Genomic DNA, 23,551 nt, shown 5'->3' on the forward strand with positions numbered 1-23,551 from the left:
TCAGGTTGTCCGCACAAACCAGTGTGCAGGAGAATTTGTCATCACATTTCCTCGCGCTTACCACAGTGGCTTTAACCAAGGCTACAATTTTGCTGAGGCTGTCAATTTTTGCACTGCTGACTGGGTGAGTCCAGAGTGTGGTAAGCTTGTAGATAGACAGGGATAAAGAATGTGGACAGAGATCATTGTGGAGAAGCTAAACACTGTGGGCTGCAGATGGCCACACACAGTCTTAAACTACTTGCAGCTACCTACTGGACGCCAGTGCATTGAACACTACCGCCGGCTCCGGCGCTACTGTGTCTTCTCCCATGAGGAGCTCATCTGCAAGATGGCTGCCTTCCCAGAGAAGTTGGACCTGAATTTGGCTGTGGCTGTGCACAAGGAGATGTTCATTATGGTGCAGGAGGAGCGACGTTTACGAAAAGCTCTGTTGGAGAAGGTGGGTGGTGGGCAGCACGGCTTAGAGATTCAATAAAGTAGACTGCGGAAGGGAGACATACAAATTGAATAGTCATTCTGTGCCTCGTGTGTGACTCATACATTTTGAAGTGGAAAGACAGAAACTGTATGTGTTTATATTTTTTTCTTCCACTTTCTCTACAGCTGTCCTTACAAGGTTGAGCCCACAACAAGGGCTCAGTGTTGGCTGAGGTGGGGTGTTCACAACCCTGCTCCTAGTCTTTAAAGTATATATGGATTGAACACCCCCAGGGCATCACGGAGGCTGAACGAGAGGCTTTCGAGCTGCTCCCAGATGATGAGCGCCAGTGCATCAAGTGCAAGACAACATGCTTCCTATCAGCCTTGGCCTGCTATGACTGCCCAGATGGCCTTGTCTGCCTTTCCCACATCAATGACCTCTGCAAGTGCTCTAGTAGTCGGCAGTATCTGCGGTGAGCATGGGGCCTACTTGGAGGACATCAAGGAAGTTACAGAGCTGGGCCAGATGTGTTTTTCCCTGCCCCCTTCCTCTAGGTATCGGTACACCTTGGATGAGCTTCCTGCCATGCTGCATAAGCTGAAGGTTCGGGCTGAGTCCTTTGACAACTGGGCCAACAAAGTACGAGTAGCTTTGGAAGTGGAGGATGGCCAGAAGCGCAGTAAGTGATGAGAAATGGAAGGATCCATGGGCACGCTCTGTTTCTTTTCTTCATCACCCCAGATACCCTCTGCCAGCTTTTGCTAATACTGTCTATCTCTTAAAACTATTACTCTGTCTTCAGGCTTTGAAGAGTTAAGGGCACTGGAGTCTGAGGCTCGTGAGAGGAGGTTTCCTAACAATGAACTACTTCAGCGATTAAGGAACTGCCTAAATGAAGCAGAGGCTTGTGTCTCCCAAGTCCTGGGGCTGATCAGTGGTCAAGAGGCCAGGTATGTTGGAAAAGAGGGCAAAAAAGGATGGTTGTATATGAAAATGGACAACAAAAAAGGGTAGGCCATAAATAATGCATGTAGTAGAAGTTAATAGTTTCTATGTATGAGCATATTACTGTCCAAAACTTACATGGATAACTTAAAGAAGCATACTTATACTGTGAGAGATGATAGTAATGAAAATACAGTACAAAAATTGCAGTTCTGTCCTACTTGTTAGCACATTTCATAAAATTAGGGCATCAGGTTTCCACAAAATTAATTATTGGCTCTGTAGGTACATACAGTTTTAGGGCTTACATTTTCTTTAGTTGTCAGTTGCCAAATGTATATAATTATAAATAAGTTTATTTTTCTAAAAAATTGTATGATTATATGCATATGCTTTGTAAATTTCAGGTAAAAGAAAGCTGGAACTATTAATATTTCAAAGTCCTATTTTGTCAAATTCAGAGAATTTTTTAAAAAATTAAAGGTCAAAAGTAGTAATGAATTTCCTTTTCATAATCAACCTCTTTTCCTTCTCTACTTCAAAAGAAAGGAAATTTTTCCTATCTTGACCTAGTGATAACTCATATCATATGGCCATGGTTTTTAGTATTTATGATATTAATCTGTGTCAAGTTCTAATCCATCTAACTTCAGTCCTCTTTAAATCCTCTTTCTTACAGACAATTATACCCAGAAAGTACGTCCAGGAATTTGTTACTTAGATTATTCCATTTTTGATATGATGAACTCTTATTTATGCCTCTTTTTGCCAGATCCTTTAGCTAAAGTTCGGTGTATTTGAAACTTTTCTTGCTTCTTGAGGTAGCCATTATTGTAATATATTCCCTCTTATGACCATCTTTACCATATCCCAAAGGTTTTGCAATATCATGTTTTCATTTTTATTTGATCCCATGTACTTTTTTTGTTTCTCCTTTAGTTTCCGGGTTAACCCATTCATTCTTTAATAGGGTGTTCTTTAATCTCCATGTATTTCTGGTTTTCCAAATTTTTCCTTGTGGTTGACTTCAAATTTCATATAGCATTGTGTTCAGAAAATATGCATGATATGATCTGGATCTTTTTGTACTTGTTGTGGGCTGATTTGTGTTCCAGTTCTGGATATGAATCTCTGTTCCGGAGAATGTTCCATGTGCACTCGAGAATAATGTGTATTCTGCTGTTTTAGGATGAAATGGTCTCAATATATCTGTTAAGACAAGCCAGTCCAGTGTGTCATTCAAAGCAATTGTTTCCTTGTTTTTCTGCTTAGATGAGCTATGAGTGGACTCTTAAAATCTGTTATTATTATATTATTATCAGTAAGTTAATTTATGTTTGTTATTAATTGATTTATATATTTGGGTGCCCCCAACTTGTAATAAATATTTACAATTGTTAGGTCTTCTTGGTGGACCCCTTAATTATGATATACTGCCATCCTTCATCTCTTGTTACAGTCTGTGTTTTAAAACCTAGTTTGTCTGATATAAGTATGGCTACTCTGGTTTTCTTTGGTTTGTCAGAACCATGATCAATTGTTCTCTATCTCCACTTGGTCTTTAGGTCTAAAATGAGCTCCTTATAGGCAGCATATAGATGGTCTTGTTTTTATCCATTCTGATACTTAGTGTCTTTTGATTGGCACATTTAGTCCATTTACATTCAGAGTGATTGTTGAAAGACAGGAATTAATGCTATTGTGTTATTTGTAGGGTTGGTGTTTCTGCAGATATTTTCTGGTCTTTTGTAGTCTTGTTGCTTTTGGTCTTTTTATCCCCACTCCAAGAGCCCCCTTTAAATATTTCTTGTGGGGCTGAATTAGTGGTTCCAATTTCTTTAGTTTTTGTTTGGGAAAGTCTTTATTTTTCCTTCTGTGCTGAATGATAGCCTTGCTGGGTAAGGAATTCTTGGCTGCATATTTTTCCCATTCAGCACATTTAATATTTCCTGTGAATTCCTTCTGGCCTGCCAAGTTTCAGTGGACAGAACTGGTGTGATCCTGATCTGTCTTCCCTTGTAGGTTAAGGACCTTTTTTTCCCCTTACTGCTTTCAGGATTCTTTGCATTTCTGTGTATTTTATGAATTTGACTATGGTATGTCTTGGTGATGGTCAGTTTTTGTTGAATCCATTGGGAGTTTCTCAGATTTCAATGTCTGTGTCCTTCCCCAGATTGGGGAAGTGTTCAGCTATAATTTTCTCAGATAAACCTTTTGCCCATTTTTCTTTCTCCTCCAAGACTCTTAATGATACAAGTGTTACTGTGTTTTAATAAGTCACTGAATTCCCCAAGTCTGCCTTCATGACCAGTACTGTTTATTCTCTTTTCTTTTTAGTTCCATATCTTCCATCATTTTATTTTTTTATAGCTAATTCATTCCTCTGCCTCATCCATACTCATGTTTATGGCCTCTATTTGAGGTTGCTACTTGATTATAGGAGTTTTAATTTTGACCTAACTAGACTTTAGTTTTTGTTTTTTGTTTTTTTCTCTGCACAAAGGGAATCTCTAGTGTCTTCTATGGTTTTGTTCAAGCTTAGCTAGTATCCTTATAATTGTCATTTAAAATTCTAATTCAGGCATCTTGTATCTGTATTGATTAGATTACTAGCTGTAATTTCTACTTCTTGTCCTTTCTTTTGGGGTCAATTCTTCCATCTTGTCATTTTGTTCAGAAAAGAAAAAAAACAAAAAACAGATCTAGCTGTGTTTTGGTTGGCTTGTTAAAAGAAGCTAAGTCCAAAACATAGCACTAGAAGAATACATGTATATAAAGTAAACAATAAAAAACAGAAAATTTAAAAATTTTGTATTTTAAAAATATTAAAATAAAAAGGACACTAGATCTTATTTCCCATGTAGCTGAAGCTTTCCAGTGCTACTGATTATAATCAGAAGACTAAGTGCTTCGAAGTGGTTTGTGCTGGTCTTCTGGGGGAGGGGCCTGCAGCTCTGATTCTCAGGTGGACTTGCCCTAGTGGAGATGTGTCTGGAGGTTGGGGCAAGCAGGGCTTGGTGTAGAGGCTTTGGTCTCCACTTGGTGGTGTGGTTTAGCTCACTGAGGTGGATCACTGCTGGTAAACAGGGGCTTTGTCGAGCTCTCATCTCTGGAGGGGGAGGTCCTACCACTCGTCAGGAAGCACTCCTGGACAAGGAAACATCACCCTCCTGTGTTTCAGCTTCTGTCAGCTCCCTGTCTGCACTCGGTCTGTGTTCCAGTTGTCTATGCCAGCAGCCAGCCCCCTGTGTTTTCTGTAAGGCACTGCTGTGTTTCAAAATTCCAAGCTTCAGAGACCACCAAGGCGTGGCCCCACCCTGATCCTCTGAGGGAGGGTCTTGCCGTGCTGTTGCTGGTCGCTTATCCCAGAAAATAGTCTTGGTACTGCATAGTGGTTTCCAAGTTTTTCATAAATCATGGCAGGCAGCCAGTGCCAGGGTTTGCTGCCTCAGCCAACATCTTTGTTTCTATACGGTGAACAGAGCAGCTCATTGGTGCTCCCACGTTCGTTTGTCCATGTAGAGTCTCCATCATCTCTACCACATGAATGCCAGGCAGGGGAACTATTTCTCCCTTTGAGACCCAGGGGATCCTCGGAATGCACTGCCTGTTCCCAGGTCTCCTTCCTTCTTCCCCAGGGGACCACTGGTAATGTCACCAGGCAGGACCCTGGTGATGGTGCTGACCTCCGAAACTTGAGACTCTAGGCTCTGCTGTTTATAAAACCCTTGTGGGATTTAAATCCTCCCCTTTTTTCCCAGTCAGTGGTTTTGGGGAACAGCTTTTCCTACAATATCCCTTGGGAGTGTTTTCATTCTTTTTTTTGTTGTCTCTCTCTCCTCTCTCAGCTGTGTGGGCTCCCTGTTCTCAACACCTGTGGCTCCTTTCTCCCTCAGATCAACTGTCTGCAGTTCCTACCTTCCATCAGGTGGTCATTCTTTCCGCTTGTAGACATCAGCTTTGTTTTCCCAGACTTCAGATCACTTTTTTGGGTGTTCAGAATGATTTTATACTTAGCTGTGTTAAAGGTAGGAGGCAAGCTTACTCCTCCACCAGCTTAACCAACTCCTTATTTCTGTCTTCTGCTATTTTCATTTTTTTGCATCATCACAGAAGTCTTTGTTTCTTAATTCCTTTTGTGTTTTTTTTAAAACCTCTGATATTTATGTTAATTGTAATTACCAGATGATTTATTTTTACATTTACTGTGAAAACTACTACTCTTAGATCCTATTGAATTTTTAGTTTTATGTTTTCTTATTCTTCATTTTCATGTCTTTGTAACTCTTACCTCAAAAAATGTAGAAAACAAAAGCTTTGTAAAGGCCATCTCACATTTTTGTTCTCCCAAAAAGAAATGTTCGCCTTTATTTTAATTTTTCTATCTAGTGATACCTCAGACAGCATACGTTTCTTCAGAAACTTGTATTGCCTCACTTTGATATCTTCAGTCTGCTCTAACAATTTCAAATACAGAATGTCCCCAAGCTTTTTGCATCTTAACTTACTGACTCATAGTGCCTAAACTATAAAGATGATCTTCAAAGATACTACTTAAATGGAAAAAAAAAAAAATAAGGAAGTTGGATTACTCATAAAGCATGCACTATGGCCTTAGCAGGTTCAATGAATGAGTCTTTTTTTTCTCTGACTCCTACAGGATAGAAACTCCACAACTGACCCTGACTGAGCTACGAGTCCTTCTTGAGCAGATGGGCAGCCTTCCCTGTGCCATGCATCATATTGGGGATGTCAAGGTGACGAGGGGATACGAACAGATATTAGCAAATCTGAGATAGTAGGGAAACTTGGGAAAGTAATTGTTCTAATTAGCTCCTTATAATACATCTTTCTTAGAAGCTGTAGAGAAGGGTGGTTCAGTGCTATCTCTTTTGTAATTGCTGTATAGCTACATCACAGTATACTCCATAGCTGTATAGTTCAAGAAGATAATGTCCCAAACAGAAGTAATTCAAAATACTAAACAGAGGGCTATACAACGATCTGGCTCACGGGATTGGAGAATGTGGAAGAAATGAGGTATTGTTTTTAGAATTTAGGGTCTCAGGAAGCTTTCTAGAAAGATAACATGGTGTGAAAGTGGGCCTGGAACAGTAAATTTGAGATAAACTACAGGAGAAGCAGGAGGAATTAACAAAGAACTTTGTTGATATTAAGTAGATCTTGTCTCATTACATGGTTGATGATAAGTGTAAAAGGCCTAAGAGAACATGGGGAACACATGGAAGTGGTTGCATTATCTGGATGGCTAAAGAGTCTCTTCTTTATCCTATATGTCTGCAGGATGTCCTGGAACAGGTGGAGGCCTACCAGATTGAGGCCCGGGAGGCCCTGACCTTACTGCCCCCCAGTGTAGGGCTATTGCGGTCCTTGTTGGAGAGGGGGCAGCAGCTGGGTGTACGGGTGCCTGAAGCCCATCAGCTCCAGCAGCAGGTGGAGCAGGCACAATGGCTAGATGAGGTGAAACAAGCACTGGCCCCTTCAGGCCAAAGGGGCTCTCTGGTCATCATGCAAGGGCTCTTGGTTACAGGTGCCAAAGTAGCCTCCAGCCCTTCTGTGGACAAGGCCCGGGCTGAGCTTCAGGAGCTGCTGACCATTGCAAAGCGCTGGGAAGAAAAGGCTCATTTCTGCCTGGAGGCCAGGTGGGGCCCAGCCTGTCCCCATACATACTCTGACTCCAGTTCTGAGAGTTTGGGCTTGATCCTAAGATCTGATCCCTAAAATCAGACTCCCAGTTCAACATCTGCTAAACTGTAAAGGATTGGTATGACATGTCATCCAGCCTTTCATTTACTATTCTGCTGTAAGGTAGTAATTGATAAAATATCTTCCTGGTGATAGATAGTAGACCAGATTTACAAGAGAATCACATGCTGTCAGTGTTTAACATTCCTAAGACTGGAGGGATTAGTGCTCAGTTACTATTTTAAACTTTTTGTTGCTTATGCTTTTGATAGTGAAACCTGGGACCACAAAAACAAAACAAAAAAAACTGCCTATGTATATAACGTTTAAGGGTGGATTCCTCTTTTTCCAAACATTTGTAGACAGAAGCATCCACCAGCTACATTGGAAGCCATAATCCGAGAGGCAGAAAACATCCCAGTTCACCTGCCTAACATCCAGGCACTCAAAGATGCTCTGGCTAAGGCACAGGCTTGGATTGCTGATGTGGATGAGATCCAAGTAAGGACTTTGTGTCATAATTCTCTACTATTCTGCCTTAGGCGTTTTAAATTCAGTTTTCTTGTTCTAGTAAGTAGAGGTAGGAGGTTAGAGGTGAGAATATCAGGATTAAGAATAGCAGAAGGAGAACCAAAAATATAGGACTAGACCTCAGCAGAGACTATCCCAAAGGAAGAGAGCCAGAGAAGGCAAACCAGACAAAATAGTTGATGTGGAATGGACTATTTTTTTTTTCCTGAGACAGTGAAGTAGGAGTTCTGGGAGAAAGTGTTTGCTATTCCTTGTTTTCTTTAGAATAGGTCCTGGATATTCCTTACAACTATGCAGGGTGATGCTCACTGTTGGTCAGTAGAAATCTAAACATAATAGTCTGTGACATAATTTAATTGAGCTATCTCCTGCCCCTGCTCTAGAACGGTGACCACTATCCCTGCTTGGATGACTTGGAGGGCCTGGTGGCTATAGGCCGTGACCTACCTGTGGGTTTGGAGGAGCTGAGACAGCTAGAGCTTCAGGTACTGACAGCACACTCCTGGAGGGAGAAAGCCTCCAAGACCTTCCTCAAAAAGAATTCATGCTACACCCTGCTGGAGGTAAGGCCTAAAACCATAACGCACAGCCTCTTGTGCCCCTAGCATGGCTATTGTGAGAATATGGGGAATTGGGGCACCCGGAGAGGGTTGGGGAGGGGCATCTTGGACATACTCCCCCTGTCTACTGCTTCAGGTGCTCTGCCCGTGTGTAAATGCTGGCTCAGACAGCAGCAAGCGTAGCCGGTGGATAGGGAAGGAGTTGGGCTTGTACAGATCTGACACAGAGCTGCTAGGACTGACTGCACAGGACCTCAGAGACCCAGGCTCTCTGGTAAGGACCTTGGGCATATGTGGGGAGAAGAGTCTGATTATGATAAGAATATCTGAATTGGGTAACCATAGGGAGACACTTGCCTCTGTAAGCCTCAGTTTTCCTGGTTTGTGAGTTAGATGGTAAAGGCACTGGAAAAGGGAATGGAATAGCCTGCTGACCTCCTCTTCCTCTGTCCTGGGCTTGCCAGATTGTAGCCTTCAAGGAAGGGGAACAGAAGGAGAAGGAGGGTATCCTACACCTGCGTCGCACCAACTCTGCCAAGTCCCGTCCATTAGCATCATCGACCACTTCTGCAACCTCCATCTGTGTGTGTGGGCAGGTGCCAGCTGGGGTGGGAACTCTTCAGTGTGACCTGTGTCAGGACTGGTTCCATGGGCAATGTGTGTCAGCACCCCGCCTCCTCAGCTCTTCAAGGCCCAGTCCTACGTCATCACCACTGCTGGCCTGGTGGGAGTGGGACACCAAATTCTTATGTCCACTGTGCATGCGTTCACGGCGCCCACGTCTGGAGACCATCCTGGCATTGCTGGTAGCCTTGCAGAGACTGCCAGTACGGCTGCCTGAGGGTGAGGCCCTGCAGTGTCTCACAGAGAGAGCCATTGTCTGGCAAGGTCGTGCCAGGCAGGCTCTGGCCTCTGAGGATGTGACTGCTCTGTTGGGACAGCTGGGTGAACTTCGCCAGCAGCTGCAGAGTGAATCCAGGGGCAAGGAGGCACCTGCCTACCCTTCAGTCCCTGCCTCTCACCTACTCAGAGAAGGCAGTGGCAAGGATATGCATAAGGTTAGCTGCTCTGCCCAGCTCTTACTCTTTAATTTCTGTGTCCTAGCCCTACCCCTATTTAGGCTCTAGCCTGTGTTTATTCTTTAATTTTTAGTCTCTTTTGGTCTAGTCTACCTGTCCCATTTTCTGTCCTGTCCAGATACCTCACTGCTCCCTGCTATCAGTGTGTATCTCACTCCTTCAGGAGGGAGAGGGTCACAATTTAAAGTTGGGGCAAGAAAAATACTATCTGGTTTTTCTGTTACCTATTACCCTACCCATTTTTACTTTCCTTAGCAGGTCCCAGGGTTGCTGCCGAATGTGGATGGTGTGACTAGTCATGAGAAGGTAGTCCCTCTGCAGAGATCAGGTAAGATACATAGGTCTAGATTTATGTATGCTGTTGAGTGGATGCCACCAAGATGACCCATTTGGTCCTTGGTTCTGTGAAAATGTTGGGGATAAGACTAGGCTTCTAACTCAGCCTGTCCCTAAAACTTCACAGACCTGGAGGTACTGTCCTCACTGTTACCACACTTGACTGGCCCTGTATTGGATCTGCCTGAGGCAACCCGGGCCCCCCTCGAGGAGCTCATGTTGGAGGGGGATCTGCTTGAGGTGACTCTAGATGAGAACCATAGCATCTGGCAGTTGCTACAGGCTGGACAGCCTCCAGACCTGGAGCGGATCCATACACTTATGGAGGTGAGGAAAAGTGTCATGGGCAGGGCCAGATGGTCAGGCCAGGCAGTCAGGGAGCCCATGCCTGACCACTGGCCTACAAGTGGTTTGTGCTTGCCTGTGTGTCATTGTAGCTGGAGAAGCATGAACATAAAGGAAATCGGACTAGAAGCCGGACATTGGAGAAACGACGGCGACGGCAGCAGCAGCAAACAGATCTGGGTAGGCAAAGTAAGGATCTTGTTCAAGAAGAGCTGCAGTCAAAAAAGGCTCGGAGCTCAGGGATTAACCTTGAGGAGGGCCAAGAAGAACGGTTTGAGGAAGAAACAGATAGTGAAAATATATTCCTGACATCTCCTACAGACCATAGCCCCAACTTGAAAGTGAACCAAAATAGCTTGCAACAGAAAGATTCTGGTCCTACAGCCCCTTTACCTTCTTTAACCCCTTTTCTATACCAGTCCTACCCTCAGCAGGAAGAGTTGTGACAACAAACAGAAAAAGGCTTTTTTAATTTGCTGCCTTTTGAACCTTCCTAGTTCCTGGACTTTGTTTCCTATATAGAATTTGTCAGTTCAGAGTTTTGATATCTTGTCTTAAAGACAATGTTTTATTAAGCTCAGTTCCTAAGGCTCTGTGTGCCCCTTCCCAGAAGTTTCTTGCCTGCAGCATGACTGGGACTAGAAAAGAGTGTGTGATTTTCCAACCCAGTTTAATTCTAGACTTGGGCAAATAAAACTTGAGAAAGGCATATATACCTCTTTGTTTCTTTTTTTTTCCCTCCATATTTTTCTTGTATTGCTCTTTTTTCTTCTTCTATTTTTAAAATACTTTGGTGCTTCAGGGCTTTTTCTGCCTTTATTCTACCTCCTTTTTTCTCACCTTGTTTCACATTGTAAGAAAAGACATTGTATTGTGTAATTACTTGTTAGTGTCAAAAAGAATACAGCAAAGAAGTAGTTCTTGGTTCAAGCTGTTATTATGTATTTTAATTTGATTCCCTTTGTTAAAAATAAAACAGCAACTGGTATGTTCTGAACCTGTGGATCTGTATTCTTTGAGTATAACAATTAAGGACTGTAAGTGGTACACTTAAAAACCTAGTTTTAAATTTCTATAATTCTTTATTGGTGGACATGTGAAGAGTTGATTTATATAACATATGAGACTTAGGTCAAGGGTCATGTACCCTTTATGGATTCCAATGTTCCAGCAGCGTTGGACAGTTACTCTTCCTCCATTGAATCATTTTGTTACTCGTTTGTTGAAAATCTGTTGCTTGTACTTCTGTGCACCTGTAATATTCCGTTCATTATTGTTTTATCGGTCTGCGTTTTTGGCAAGACTCCATTGTCTTGATTAATATAACTTCCAGTTTGTCTTTCAGTAAGGTAGAGTTGATTCCTCCTACTTTACACTGTTTCATAAAGTTTAGCTAATCTGCTACCAAACCTATATGCAGTTGGCTTTGCCTCATGAATTTAATGGAGCTGAACTTGAGAGGTATATTATGCCTCTTAGTTTTCCTTTTTTTCAGATGATAAATATGACATCTAAAACATTTATTCTTAAAAGTTTAGTACAATATGTAAATACGTAAAGCATGAGCAGCACAACACTTTGTTCACATTTATATTCTTGTGTGTGTAAGTGATCCAATCCATACACTCTATTTTTCTTAATCTCTTTCAGTAATCAGATTCTGTGGTTATGGTTTGAATGTCTTAATCAGTGCTTTTACTTCGGTTCCTGCTTGCCCAGCCAGTGTAGACCTATATCTCTTTATAAAATTCCATACATATGATTGTTGCCACCCTCCTTATTGTCTCCGTTTTATTTCCTGTTGGTCTTTTCCACTCTGTCAATTATTCTCAGACATAACTTTGTTACTTGCAAATCTACCAAAATTCTGCTACCGCAGTTTCAGTTTCATTACCAGTTACAAAAACAGTGATATCTTAATGTAACATCAGGATCAGATTAAATAAATGTGATATCTTGGTATTTCATATATATCTAATAAACATTTTCTGAACTTTAATAGGTATTGGTGTCCCACACAGATGTGTTAGCCTTGTGATTCTCAGTGTGCACTGTGAAATTCTGCACTAATTCTCAAAGGGAATGTCTTGTCTGTATGTTTTTTTTCTCAGAGCATATATTTGCACTTCACCATTTGGAAATCACTGTGTAATGGAAAATACTGCTACCCTAGTGAAAAGAATTGAGATCGTCTGCATACAATAACCTTACTAAGTGCTCAGCGACAAATTACTTTCCTCCTTTCCAGTAAGGGGGCAACACGAAGTCAGATTTACCCTGTGATTATAGTTGAATTAAGAAACATCAAACCTGTACCAGAAAGTTAATTTCCAAAGCCATTTAGTATGCTGCAATAGTGATTAAGGGTAATTCTTCCCCCTCTGGAAAATTTTAATCTTGATTTGGACTAAAAAAAATTGCAGTATAACTTTACCTTTACTAAGCCTTCAAAGTGCTGTGTGATATGGCTACTAGGCTATTCAGTTTCTATTTCTGATGACAAAAATTCATGGAAGTGATGATGTTTATGTTTGTGTTAATCAGAGTGAGTAAAGTTCATTGACACCAATACCAATAGCAATACAGGATAGACACAGAAATACACCTTATATTTTCAAGAGGATTGTTTATTTGGCTTATGTGTTCCACACATTTTTACCACCACCACTTGTAATACTCTTGGCAAATTCTGTGTTAGAATTCAGTGAATTTTCTCAACTTCTGTGAAAATACTTGTACCAGCAGTTGTTCCATATAGGCTATTAATAAAGGTGCATCCTTTACTTGCTTCCAACTTGACACTGTTTCTCAGAAAGAAAAAAAACAAAGGCAGTAGCAGTACTGTCTGCCACCTTAGCAGTCAGAGAAGTAGACTTTAAATAATTATGTGTGTGCATAACTCTTTATTCTCTCCAACAGGTTAATTAAGTTTACTTTCTCTGGATGTAGTTCTTCAAGCTGCTCTTGTCATATATGATTTAGTTAACCCAGTGTGTATAAGTGGCTTTCCTTATCTGGATGTCGTTGACTCATCCATTGGAGACCTACTTTGATTGCATACTGACACTTATTTTTTGAAGAAATGCTGCTAAAATGAGTCTCTCAGTTTTGAATTTTCTACTTTTTCTGGCTGTTGTTTTCCTATGGGGTTGGATATAATGAGTGCTTAATCTAGTAACACCAATACCTACTGTGTTCTTTAACAGCTATCATGTTATCACATAATAAACATAACTTTTTGCCATGTAATTCGGTAACACATGCAGATCTGTAAACCATGCCTGACATTCATCACCCACTCTTCTGTTTGTGATGGCTTCCCAGTAGTGATAAATAAAAAATGAAGTCCTGTAGCAATACACATGAAACAGTATCTTATTTATAAGTCACCTACTGTGGTTTGTAGTGTGCCAATCAACATAGCAAAGGAATAACTACAAGCTGTCTGTTTTTAGCTCTCCACGTGTGAATGAATGGGTTTGCCCTAGACAGTTGTGTGCTTTTTTTTTTTTAAGTGCTAATTTTTTATTTTGAGAGAGGGAGAGCGAGCAGGTAGGGACAAGAGTTCGAGAAACAGAATCTTAAACAGGTTCCACGCTTAGCGCAGAGCCTGAAGTGGGGCTCCATCCGACAGCCCTGAGATCATGACATGAGCCGAAATCAAGAGTCAACTGACTGAGCTAACCAGGTGTCACAACAGTTGCTTCTTGAACATCCGTGGGTTTTTTTGTTTGTTTGTTTCCCTTTCTGCCTTAAATATTGCCTCTTTCTCCTTCTCATTATATACACATAATAAAATCCCAGCTCTGACTCTCCATTCTCTGGCCCTTACCACACTAGCTTCTTTTTTGTCCATCACAACCCTGACAACTCTTCTTTGCTTATCTTCACAAGCAGCCGCTTCATAAGGAAACCCCTCTGTCTGGGGTTTCCACCCCAGCTCTTAACCATTCTGGGTTGCCTCCATCACTTCTAAGATCACACTGTTACATAAATGAGCCAAAGATGACTGGCTCACTCAGTTAAGCATCCAACTCTTAATTTTGGTTCAGATCATGATCTGATGGCTTGTGAGTTTGAGCCCCACATTGGGCTCTGGGCTGATAGCACTGAACCTGCTTGGGATTCTCTCTCTCTCTCTCTCTCTCTCTCTCTCTCGGTCTCTCTCTCTGTATCTTTCTCTCCCCTTCTCCTGCTTGTATGCACATGCTCTCTCTCTCTCTGAAAATAAACTTAAAAACTTAAAAGTTCTCTCTCTCTCTCGAAGTGAATTTAAAAACATAAAATTTGTTTTAAAAAAAATACCCCAAACAAGCAGAATTTAGTCATTTAGATTTTCCTAGTTTGCAAATACTGAAAATCTTCCCTCAGCATGTGCTGGGTGATGAAATAGAAACTACTACCGTTTGGAGCTCTCTGACTCAGAATTTCTAGAGTTGCTGAACAACATTTCTAAGTGTGCTTCCTATGGAGTTTCCTTACCCAACTCAGCGTCTGCCTTAATTTTCATGCATGAGGGCCTTCCTCTCTCAAAAAACCTCTCCAAGCATCACCCAGTAAAGTGTGTTGTATGTTACTGCTTCTTAATAGTCTTATTTATTACTTTGACTAACCTCTAAATCCCACTCCAACACAACCACCAGTCAGTGTTAACCTCCATAAAGGCTTTGACTATTGCCATGTTTCCCTGATTCCACTCTGACAGATGAACCTGTGTCTCCTCCACTGCCATGATAACCGTTCCACAAACATGCCAATATCAGCTTTCCTTATTTGTCTCTGTTCATTTTTCAGTGAAGACTGAGATCAGAGCTCAAATGTGGGTCCATGCCAAACTCAAGTTTTTAGGCATTCAACGTGTTTCGTTTGGTGTTTTGTGTTGTTTTGCTTTTCCCGGTGCAAGCTGTTGCTTTTTAGCCATTTAGATTTTTTACTTTTCTCATATAGTCCCATCTCTGCCTCTGCATCCTCTAACACATACCTTAAACCTCACCAGCCATTTGTTGGTAGAGCCATTTGTTGGTAGAGCCAACATACATACCATACATAAGGTAGAGCCGCTTTATAAGACCTGACACTGCTCTTTCCTCTCGAGACTTGGCTGCTGAGTGAGTTCACTGAAACAGCTGTCTCCCGTCTCCTTAGATGCTGGTCCTCCGTCTTGCCCTTGCCCACCACCCCTTCCAGATTGTGGCCCTTTTGCTGCAAAGACTAGAAAGCAATGAGCAGATTAAGGAAGCTTTTTCACCAAGCAACATACTCTTCACCAGAGAGTGTAACAACTCCATTTTCCCCACTAGCAGAATAAAGTCATGATGGTTTGGTTATCACTGGGAATTCTGAAGAAGGGCAGCAGACAAGGGTTGGTGCCCTGTTGGTGCACCACCTGCCTCATGTAGGTGGGTCAAATTAGGGTAGAAAAAGCAAGGTGGGGTAGTGGGTGGACCTTCACCTGTCAGAGTACTCTTGTCCCTGGCACAGGCAGCTAGGCACTATTCTAAGGCTGGCTTGCTGCCTGCCTTCCCATAGCCAAAGATAGTAGACACAGTGGTAATGGCGTAGAAGGAGCAGGGCAAGAGTCTGTTTCACAGGGAGTACCATGCTCTGGTTCCTGCCCTCCAACCCTGCCCACCAAGATCCCAACAAGTGAAAATCCTTGCCTCCCTAAAACACTTGCAGGAGGAAGCATGTAAGTCTTTATGTCTGAATGCAGTCCAAGCACAAACTTTCTTCAATGGGGAGCTGTTTTCTTCGTCATAGTCTCTACCAGCAGTTCACTTCTTTTCTACCTGCCTGGAAGAGTCTAACTCTTGGTTTGGTGAGGTTAGGTGGTCTGGGTGGTGCCAGGAACAGCATCAGGACTGGTAAGCTGTCCTTTGGGCACAGTGATGGCTCCCGGAATGCATTAAGCAGAGGTCTGGAAGGAGATGTGAGCCTGGGCCTTGAGTTGGGAAAGGCTCCAATGGCTCTGTGCCTGAAGCCCTAACACCTAGGGCAGTAGGCTTTGAGGATTTCTGAAACCATGGTATTTCCATAGCCAAGCCCAGCCATACCTGTTGAGTACAGGGAGAGGAGACCAGTTGCTGGAGTAAGGATGGCAGATACCTCTTGTCACTGGAATGGGTAGCAGGGTTCTTCTAGGTCTGACTCACCGCATACTTGCATGCCACCTGCATACCTCTGGTGAGAAGGAAGCAAGGCAAGACAAAGAGGAGAGCCTGCCAGACTCTCCAGGACATTGGGGGAAGGGGATTGAGTCAGTGTGATGTTCTGGCCTGGTCAGTTGGGTGGGATCCAGAGGTGGTGACTAAAGGGTCAGGCTAGAAAGGTTCTCGCACATCCTGCAGTTTGTGTTGGTGTAAAGTACACTGGTGGGGTACAGTGGCCTGGGAAACCTCAGGACAAAGTTGCCTTCACCTGGGTGTGGCATGCCTCGGCATCATGGGTTCTTGAGGCACTAAAGGGAACTGTGGATGCTTGTGGCCTTAAAACCTTGAATGTATCCTAGCACTTGTGTCTTCTGATCCCCTAAGCCAAATAGGATTGGAACACCTAGAAGTTCTGGGTGCTTAAGATTTTGCTTCCTCCCTGCCAGCAGAATGTGGCTCCTCTCAAACTTTCTTGTTCCATTTCCCACTTCCACCATCCTCCTGAGGTGTTCAAGACTCCTAGTGTACAAGCAGGGGCTCTTTAGTCCTTGCCATTTGCCTGTACACCAGTTCCTCTCAATTCACAAAAGTGATCATGCTGTTAAAGTCACACTAAACAGCTGTGATATGAAACTTCCCCCAGTGTAGTCTTATCTCCACAAACTTGGAATGCTTTCCCAATAAATGACTTCCATCCCCATCACAGGAAAGAGTCCCCAGGAATAACTGTCCTCTTGCTTCTGGATCCCCATCATACAAACTGTGGGTGCACTCAAGTTCCCAGGAAATTAAATGGACCCCGTGCCCATGGCATCTTTATCATGAGGGCTCTCAGGAAAGAACAGGTACTTTCACTAAGTACAAGCTTCCCCATGCAGAGAAAGACAACAAAACAAAGCAAAACATACACACATCCCAGGAGCTATTTATTCTTCCCATACCAGGTCAGCAAGAACTGTATTTGAAAAGTCTTCAAGAGAGCTCTGTTGCCATCATGTTCGGTCTGAGCCCAAATGACAACTACTTCTGACTTGGGAACCAGACTGCCTTGCAATCTACATCAGAAGCTATCTTCATTTTGCGGTAGGGAATAGAGCCATGTCTTGGTCTAGGTGGGTGGTAGGGATGGGGTAGAGGAGGGACGTTTTGAGAATGAGCAGCAGGTGCTAGGTTAATGCCTCATGTCTCTCACTGAAGGTCCAGATTGCAGTCAGGCAGGAAGGGAGAGAGAATGAGACTGAATGTGCTGGTAAGTAAAAGAGGTTCCCATAAATGCCTCTAGATACACATTCTTGAGCTTGCCAGATCTCATGGAATCTTGGAAGCCAAGTTGGAGAGGTCTTGGAGAGTTTTGGGCTGGTAGAGGGACTGCAACTACGATCCTCTATTCTTTACTGTAGGACAAAGAGCAGGGCACAGCTTTGAGTGCTCCTCATTCTGCTTGCATTCCTGCCCCACTGACAACAGAGGGCAGTAGGACCAAGTTTGGAGGGAATAATGCTTAGCTCTGCCACCACAGAGGCTGCTGGCTTGATGGATGATCAGTGCTGTGGTCTGAGTGCTGTACAACTGGAATTGGAGGCGGAGAGCCTGCAGCATAGTTCCTGGAGTCACATTTACTTGAGGCACCTAGCCAGAGAAGCCAACCACTACTATTTTTTTTTTTTTTTTCTGATCTCAGAAGCTAAGCTACGTCTATTTAGTACTTGAGAGACAGTTTAACTATTAAGGTGACTACTGTATACTATTGCCATTCACCAGCCACCAGCCAACCATCTTTTATTGTTTATTTATTGTTGAGGGCACACTCAACATCTCTTCTCCCTTTCCTTAGGCACCACAGCTGTTATGTCTGCCCAACTGCAGTATACGTAGGCAGCATGGTTCTAGCCTTCCTTTGCAACCCCAACATCCTCCACAACCCCAACTATGTATGAGTACAAACATTCCTACAAATATTCCCAGGCATATTCTTGCATCCTAACTTGTGCCAGTTCACATGCATACCTCAACTATCAAAACCACAGACTGCCCATCCCAGCCTCCACAATGTAGTCTTTTTCTCCCACATGGTTTTTTTTTTTTCCTGCAAGAATGACTTTCCTTTCACCCCACAGAGAAGCTGCCATGCCAACAATTGCCACTTCATGCCGTGCACCATAATACACACTGCATGCACACTCTACTCTCAAGGAAAACAGGCAGACAGGCCTGATTGGTTCCTCAGGAAATGAAAATGTACTTTCATTAAGTTGGGCACTTCACACAGAAAGGAAAAACAAGGGTGCCTGGGTGGTTCAGTCAGCTTAGTGTCCAACTGGGGCTCAGGTCACAATTTCACTGTTGGTGGGTTCCAGCCCTGCGACAGGCTCTGTGCTGACAGCTCAGAGCCTGGAGCCTGCTTCAGATTCTCTGTCTCCCTCTCTCTCTGCCCCTCCCCCATTGGCACACATGCACTCTCTCTCAAAATGAAGTAAATAAAAAAATTAAATAAATAAATAGCATTTTAAAAATCTTGAGAGAGAGAGAGACAGAGAGAGACAGAGACAGAGACAGAGACAGAAAACCAAACAAATGAACACTTCCCAGGAGGCAATAGGTCCTGCACAGGACTCAGGTCAGATGGAAGGAGAGAACACTTGACCATACCACCTTTTGTTTTCCTGTGATTCCTTGGATGACTGTCAGCCCAAGGAAGTGATCTCTTGTGGTGCAATACAGGTACATCCGTCCTCAGATGTGGCAGTGGGATTTGAACTTCAGCCGAAACTATTTATCTAAAATCCTCTTTTCTACCTATGGACAACCACAAAGCAGGGTTTTGATACAGTGCCTGTGTGGGAGTGGTTTCCAGCAAAGCCTACTGATGTCGTTTGGAAGATGTCAGCTCACACTTGTAGGGAATGTTAGGGAAGAACAAGAGAAGCTCTCAGTGGTTGGTCTGGGCTGTGCAAGGTGTCTAGAGAAGGTGTCTGGGCTGCATGTGTCCTGAGCTCAGGTATTTGGATTCTTGGCCAGATCTCACAGAATCTACCTAAAGGTGGAAACCTGAGCTGGGCAAGCCAGGTTAGAGACCTGGGTTAAGAGACCTCCAGGATTCTAGGGAGGAGGGTGATGGAAGTCTATGGTCCTCCATGTGCATCACTACCCAGGTGGCTGCCTGGCTGGCTGGCTGTCTTTCTGCCGCTGCTACAAGCCAGGCTGTTGCTGGTGGGAAGCAGACTGAGGAGTTGCAGAATGCCAGGAACAGGCTTCTGGGGTACACAGTGCAATGCTATAGCAAGGCAGACACATCAGGTCTGAAAGAGGACATTTCTCAGGGAGCATCTGGGCTGGCATGGAGAGCCTGGAGGTGGCAGGCAGAAGTCATAGGCGGGTTTGGGCCACTGGCTTTAGCAGTGGGATTGCCAGAAGCTATACTCCCAGCTGCACGGTGCAGTCTCTAAAGGTTTCCCACCAGGGTTCCTGGCATCTATGGCTGTAACACTGTGAATGCCTCTGATATCAGAAGCAAAGCAATGGAGATCTTTGTTAGTACTCGCATGGGAGACAAACTAGGAATTTTAGACGCTTAGGGTGTTTTTCTCTCTGCTAGTTAGCTGTCTCTCTCTTCATGGTCACTGCAGGTGCCCTGCTGGAGTCTTTGCAAGTTCCCCATTGTCTATAACTACTGACTCCCAAGCTGAGATCAAAAGAAACATGATGGTGACACCCCTGAAGAATAAATTATCCCAAGATAAACCTGGGATTACTTCTGTAGCACCATTTTTTACTGGAAAACGTTTAGGGATTGCCATGGCTTTTACATCACAAGACACATGGATGTGTTATGGAACACAAGGATATTTGCATGGAATTTAAGGATGAGACATTGGCTTTCAGTGAAATTCTCATGTAATTCTGTTGTATCATGTTGAAAAAAAATGGAGTAGTTATAAAAAAAATACAGCAATGGCGACTTTTATATTTACCCATATACTTACTTTTCACAGTACTATTTGACCACCTGGCTTCAAATTTGTCTTGTGTTTTTATTTCAGCACGAAGCCCTACCTTTACCATTTATTATATGGCATGGTACTAACAGTATTTTATTAGCAAATCTCTTGAGCACTGCTCCCATTTTTTTTTTTTAATTTAAATTCAAGTTAGTTCACATGCAGCGTAGCCTTGGTTTCAAGAGTAGAAACCAGTGATTCATCTCTTACATATGACACACAGTGCTCATCCCAACAAGTGCCCTCCTTCCTTAATACCTGTCACCTATTACCGCATCCCCCCACCTACCTCCCCTCCAGCAACCCTCAGTTCATTCTCTGTAATTCTACTGGATATAAAAGTCTTTTCTTTTTCAATTTTTAATTTAAATTTTAGGTGGTTAACATACAGAACAATGTTGGTTTCAGTAGTAGAACTCAGTGATTTATCACTTACATCCAACACCCAGTGCTCATGCCAACAAGTGCCCTCCTTAATGGTCATCACCAGTCGAGTTCATCCCCCACCCACCTTCCTCCATCAGCCTTCGGTGGCTTCTCTATCATTAAGAGTCTCTCCTGGGTTGCTTCCCCTCCCCCCTCTCTTTTTTTTCCTCCCTTCCCCCATGTTCATCTATTTTGTTTCCTAACTTCTGTGTACGAGTGAAATAATATCATATTTGTCTTTCTCTGATTCACTTATTTTTCTTAGCATAATATACTCCAGCCCCAGCCACATCATTGCAAATGACAAGATTTCATTCTTTTTGATGGGTTAATAATATTCCTTCGTATATAGATAAAACATCTTCTTTATCCACTTATCAGTCAATGGATATTTGGGCTCTTGACATAGTTTGGCTATTGTTGATAGTGCTGCTATGAACATTGGGTGCATGTACCCCTTACAGTCTATATTTCTGTATACTTTGGGTAAATATGTAGTAGTAGTGCAACTGCTAGATCATAAGGTAGTTCTATTTTTAGTTTTTTGAGGAACATCCATACTGTTTTTAGAGTATCTACACCAGTTTGCACTCCTACCAAACAGTGAAGACTGCTCCCCTTTCTCCACATCCTCATCAACATCTTTTGTTTCCCGATATGTTAATTTTAGCCATTCTGACAGGTGTGAGGTAGTATCTCATCTTAGTTTTGATTTTTATTTCCCTGATGATGAGTGATGTAGAGCGTTTTATCATGTGCCTGTTAGCCATCTGGATGTCTCCTTGGGAACAAAATAACTATTCATGTCTTCTGCCCATTTCTTAACTGGGTTATTTGCTTTTTGGGTGTTGAGTTTGAGAAGTTCTTTACAGATTTTGGATACTAACCATTTATCCAATATGTCATTTGCAAATAGCTTCTCCCATTCTGTAGGCTGCCTTTTACTGTTGTTGATGGTTTCCTTTGCAGTGCAGAAGGCTTTTATCTTGATGAAGTCCCAATAGTTCCGGTTTGTTTTTGTTTACCTTGCCTCAGGAGATGTGACTAGTAAGAAGTTGCTGTGGCTAAGGTCAAAGAGGTTGCTCCTCTCCTAGAGGAGACTTGCTTTCTCCTCTAGGATTTTGATGGTTTCCTGTCTCACAGTTAGGTCTTTCATCCATTTTGAATTTATTTTTGTGTAGGTGTAAGAAAGTGGTGCAGGTTCAATCTTCTGCATGTCACTGTCCAGTTTTCCCAGCATTATTTGTGAAAGATACTGTCCTTTTTCCATTGGGTACTCTTCCCTGCTTTGTTGAAGATTAGTTGGCCATATTGATGTGGGTCCAATACTGGGTTTTCTGTTCTGTTCCACTGATCTACATAGATCTGTGTTTGTGCCAGTACCATACCGTCTTCATGATTAACAGCTTTGCAATACAGCTTGAAATCTGGAATTGTGGTGCCTCCACCTTTGTTTTTCTTTTTAAGGATTGCTTTGTCTATTCAGGGTCTTGTGTGGTTCCATGCCAATTTTAGGATTGTTTGTTTTAGCTCTGTGAAGAATGCTGGTGGTTTATTGATAGGGATTCTACACTACACGTGTATATTACTTTGGGAAGTGTAGCTATTTTAACAATATTTATTCCTCTAATTCATGAACATGGAATGCTTTTCCTTTTTTTTTTTTTTTTTTTTTGGTATCCTCTTCAATTTCTTTTATAGAAGTGTTTGAGAGTTTTTAGAGTACAGATCTTTAACCTCTTTGGTTAGGTTTACTGCTAGGTATCTTATTGTTGGTGGAATTGCAAATGGGATCAATTTCTTCATTTAATTTCATGCTGCTGCTTTATTTGTGTATAGAAATGAAACAGATTTCTTCACACTGATCTTACGACCTGCAACTTCGCTGAATTCATGTATCAGCTCTAACAATTTAGTGGTGGAGTCTTTAAGGTTTTCTACATCGTGTATCATGTAGTCTGTGAATAGTGGATGTCTGTCTTCTTTCTTGCCCATCTGGATGTCTTTTATTTCTTTTTGTGGTGTGGCTGCTGCAGCTAAGACTTCCAGTACTATGTTAAAGGGTAAGTAACAGTGAGAGTGGACATTCCTGTTTTGTTTCTGACCGTAGACCAAAAGCTCTGTTTTTTTTTGTTTAAGGATGATCTTAGCTGTGGGTCTCTCCTATGTGGCTTTTATCATGTTGGAGCGTGTTCCATCTATCCCTACTTTGTTGAGGGTTTCTATCAACAAAAGATGCAGCATTTTTTTTAAATGCTTTTATTACACCTATTGACAGGATCATATGGTTCTCATCCTTTCTTCTTCTTCTTCTTTCTTTTTTATTTTTTTCTATTTTATTTTTTTTAAACAACAGAAGTTTATTGTTTCACAGTTCTGAAAGCTAGAAATCCAAGATCAAGGTGCTGTCAGATTTGGTTTCTCCTGTGGCCTCTCTCCTTAGCTTGCAGATGGCCACTTTCTGTGTCCTCACATAGCCTTTTCTCTGCACATCCACCCCTGGTGTCTCTTTGTGTGTCCCAAATTCCTCCTCTTATAAGATCACTAGACAGGTAGGATTTGGGCCCACCTAATGGCCCCATTTTAACTTAATCATCCCTTTAAAGGCTCTGTATTCAAATACAGTCACATATTGAGGTACTGGGCTTTGAGCTTCAACAGAGGAATCTTGGGAGAGTCACAATACAGCCCATAAGAGGCATTTGAGGAACATCTACTCTGTCTGTCCCAGGCGCCAGAAATACAGAAGGGAAAGACTCAGATCTTGCCCACAGGACTGTCAGTCTTTTGAAAGAGACAGACAATTGTAAAATGCCTCTTCTCCATTTACCTTGGCCTGTGTCTTACACTTAAATTTGCAGTGTTTACAAATTTTTCATCGAATATACATTCAGTATTTTGACCACCTCAGATTCTCATTTCAATCAGCTATGAACTCTCCAGGTCTTTACCAGCTCGGGAAGAGAATTTATTGGAGCCCACTCAGAAACAGGAAAAGGCTAGCCAAGAACCCAGAGAAGCTGGGCCAAACTGAGGGGAAATGAAGTAGCTG

At 42.5% G+C, this 23,551-nt stretch overlaps 1 protein-coding gene across 10 annotated transcripts in view; it reads left to right on the plus strand.

Moving 5' to 3' along the window:
• The window catches only part of LOC128773873 (lysine-specific demethylase 5D), a 44,163-nt gene extending 33,240 nt beyond the window's left edge, over positions 1-10,923 (plus strand). For 4 of the 10 annotated variants that reach the window (XM_053891901.1, XM_053891908.1, XM_053891904.1 and 1 more), the window contains 14 exons: positions 5-124; positions 248-442; positions 715-896; positions 979-1,103; positions 1,227-1,374; positions 6,030-6,126; positions 6,674-7,032; positions 7,438-7,576; positions 7,990-8,169; positions 8,303-8,440; positions 8,631-9,224; positions 9,501-9,573; positions 9,709-9,908; positions 10,019-10,923. In XM_053891901.1, coding sequence (XP_053747876.1) covers positions 5-124; positions 248-442; positions 715-896; positions 979-1,103; positions 1,227-1,374; positions 6,030-6,126; positions 6,674-7,032; positions 7,438-7,576; positions 7,990-8,169; positions 8,303-8,440; positions 8,631-9,224; positions 9,501-9,573; positions 9,709-9,908; positions 10,019-10,372 — 2,904 coding nt within the window. In that variant the 3' untranslated portion in view covers positions 10,373-10,923. The remainder of the gene's footprint in view (positions 1-4; positions 125-247; positions 443-714; positions 897-978; positions 1,104-1,226; positions 1,375-6,029; positions 6,127-6,673; positions 7,033-7,437; positions 7,577-7,989; positions 8,170-8,302; positions 8,441-8,630; positions 9,225-9,500; positions 9,574-9,708; positions 9,909-10,018) is intronic. The other 6 variants (XM_053891902.1, XM_053891905.1, XM_053891906.1 and 3 more) reach the window with 4 other exon arrangements.
• The last annotated feature ends 12,628 nt before the right edge of the window (positions 10,924-23,551 follow it).

The sequence above is a fragment of the Panthera pardus genome, unplaced genomic scaffold, assembly GCF_024362965.1.
Source record: "Panthera pardus isolate Hobbes unplaced genomic scaffold, ASM2436296v1 HiC_scaffold_27, whole genome shotgun sequence".
NCBI lineage: Eukaryota > Metazoa > Chordata > Mammalia > Carnivora > Felidae > Panthera > Panthera pardus.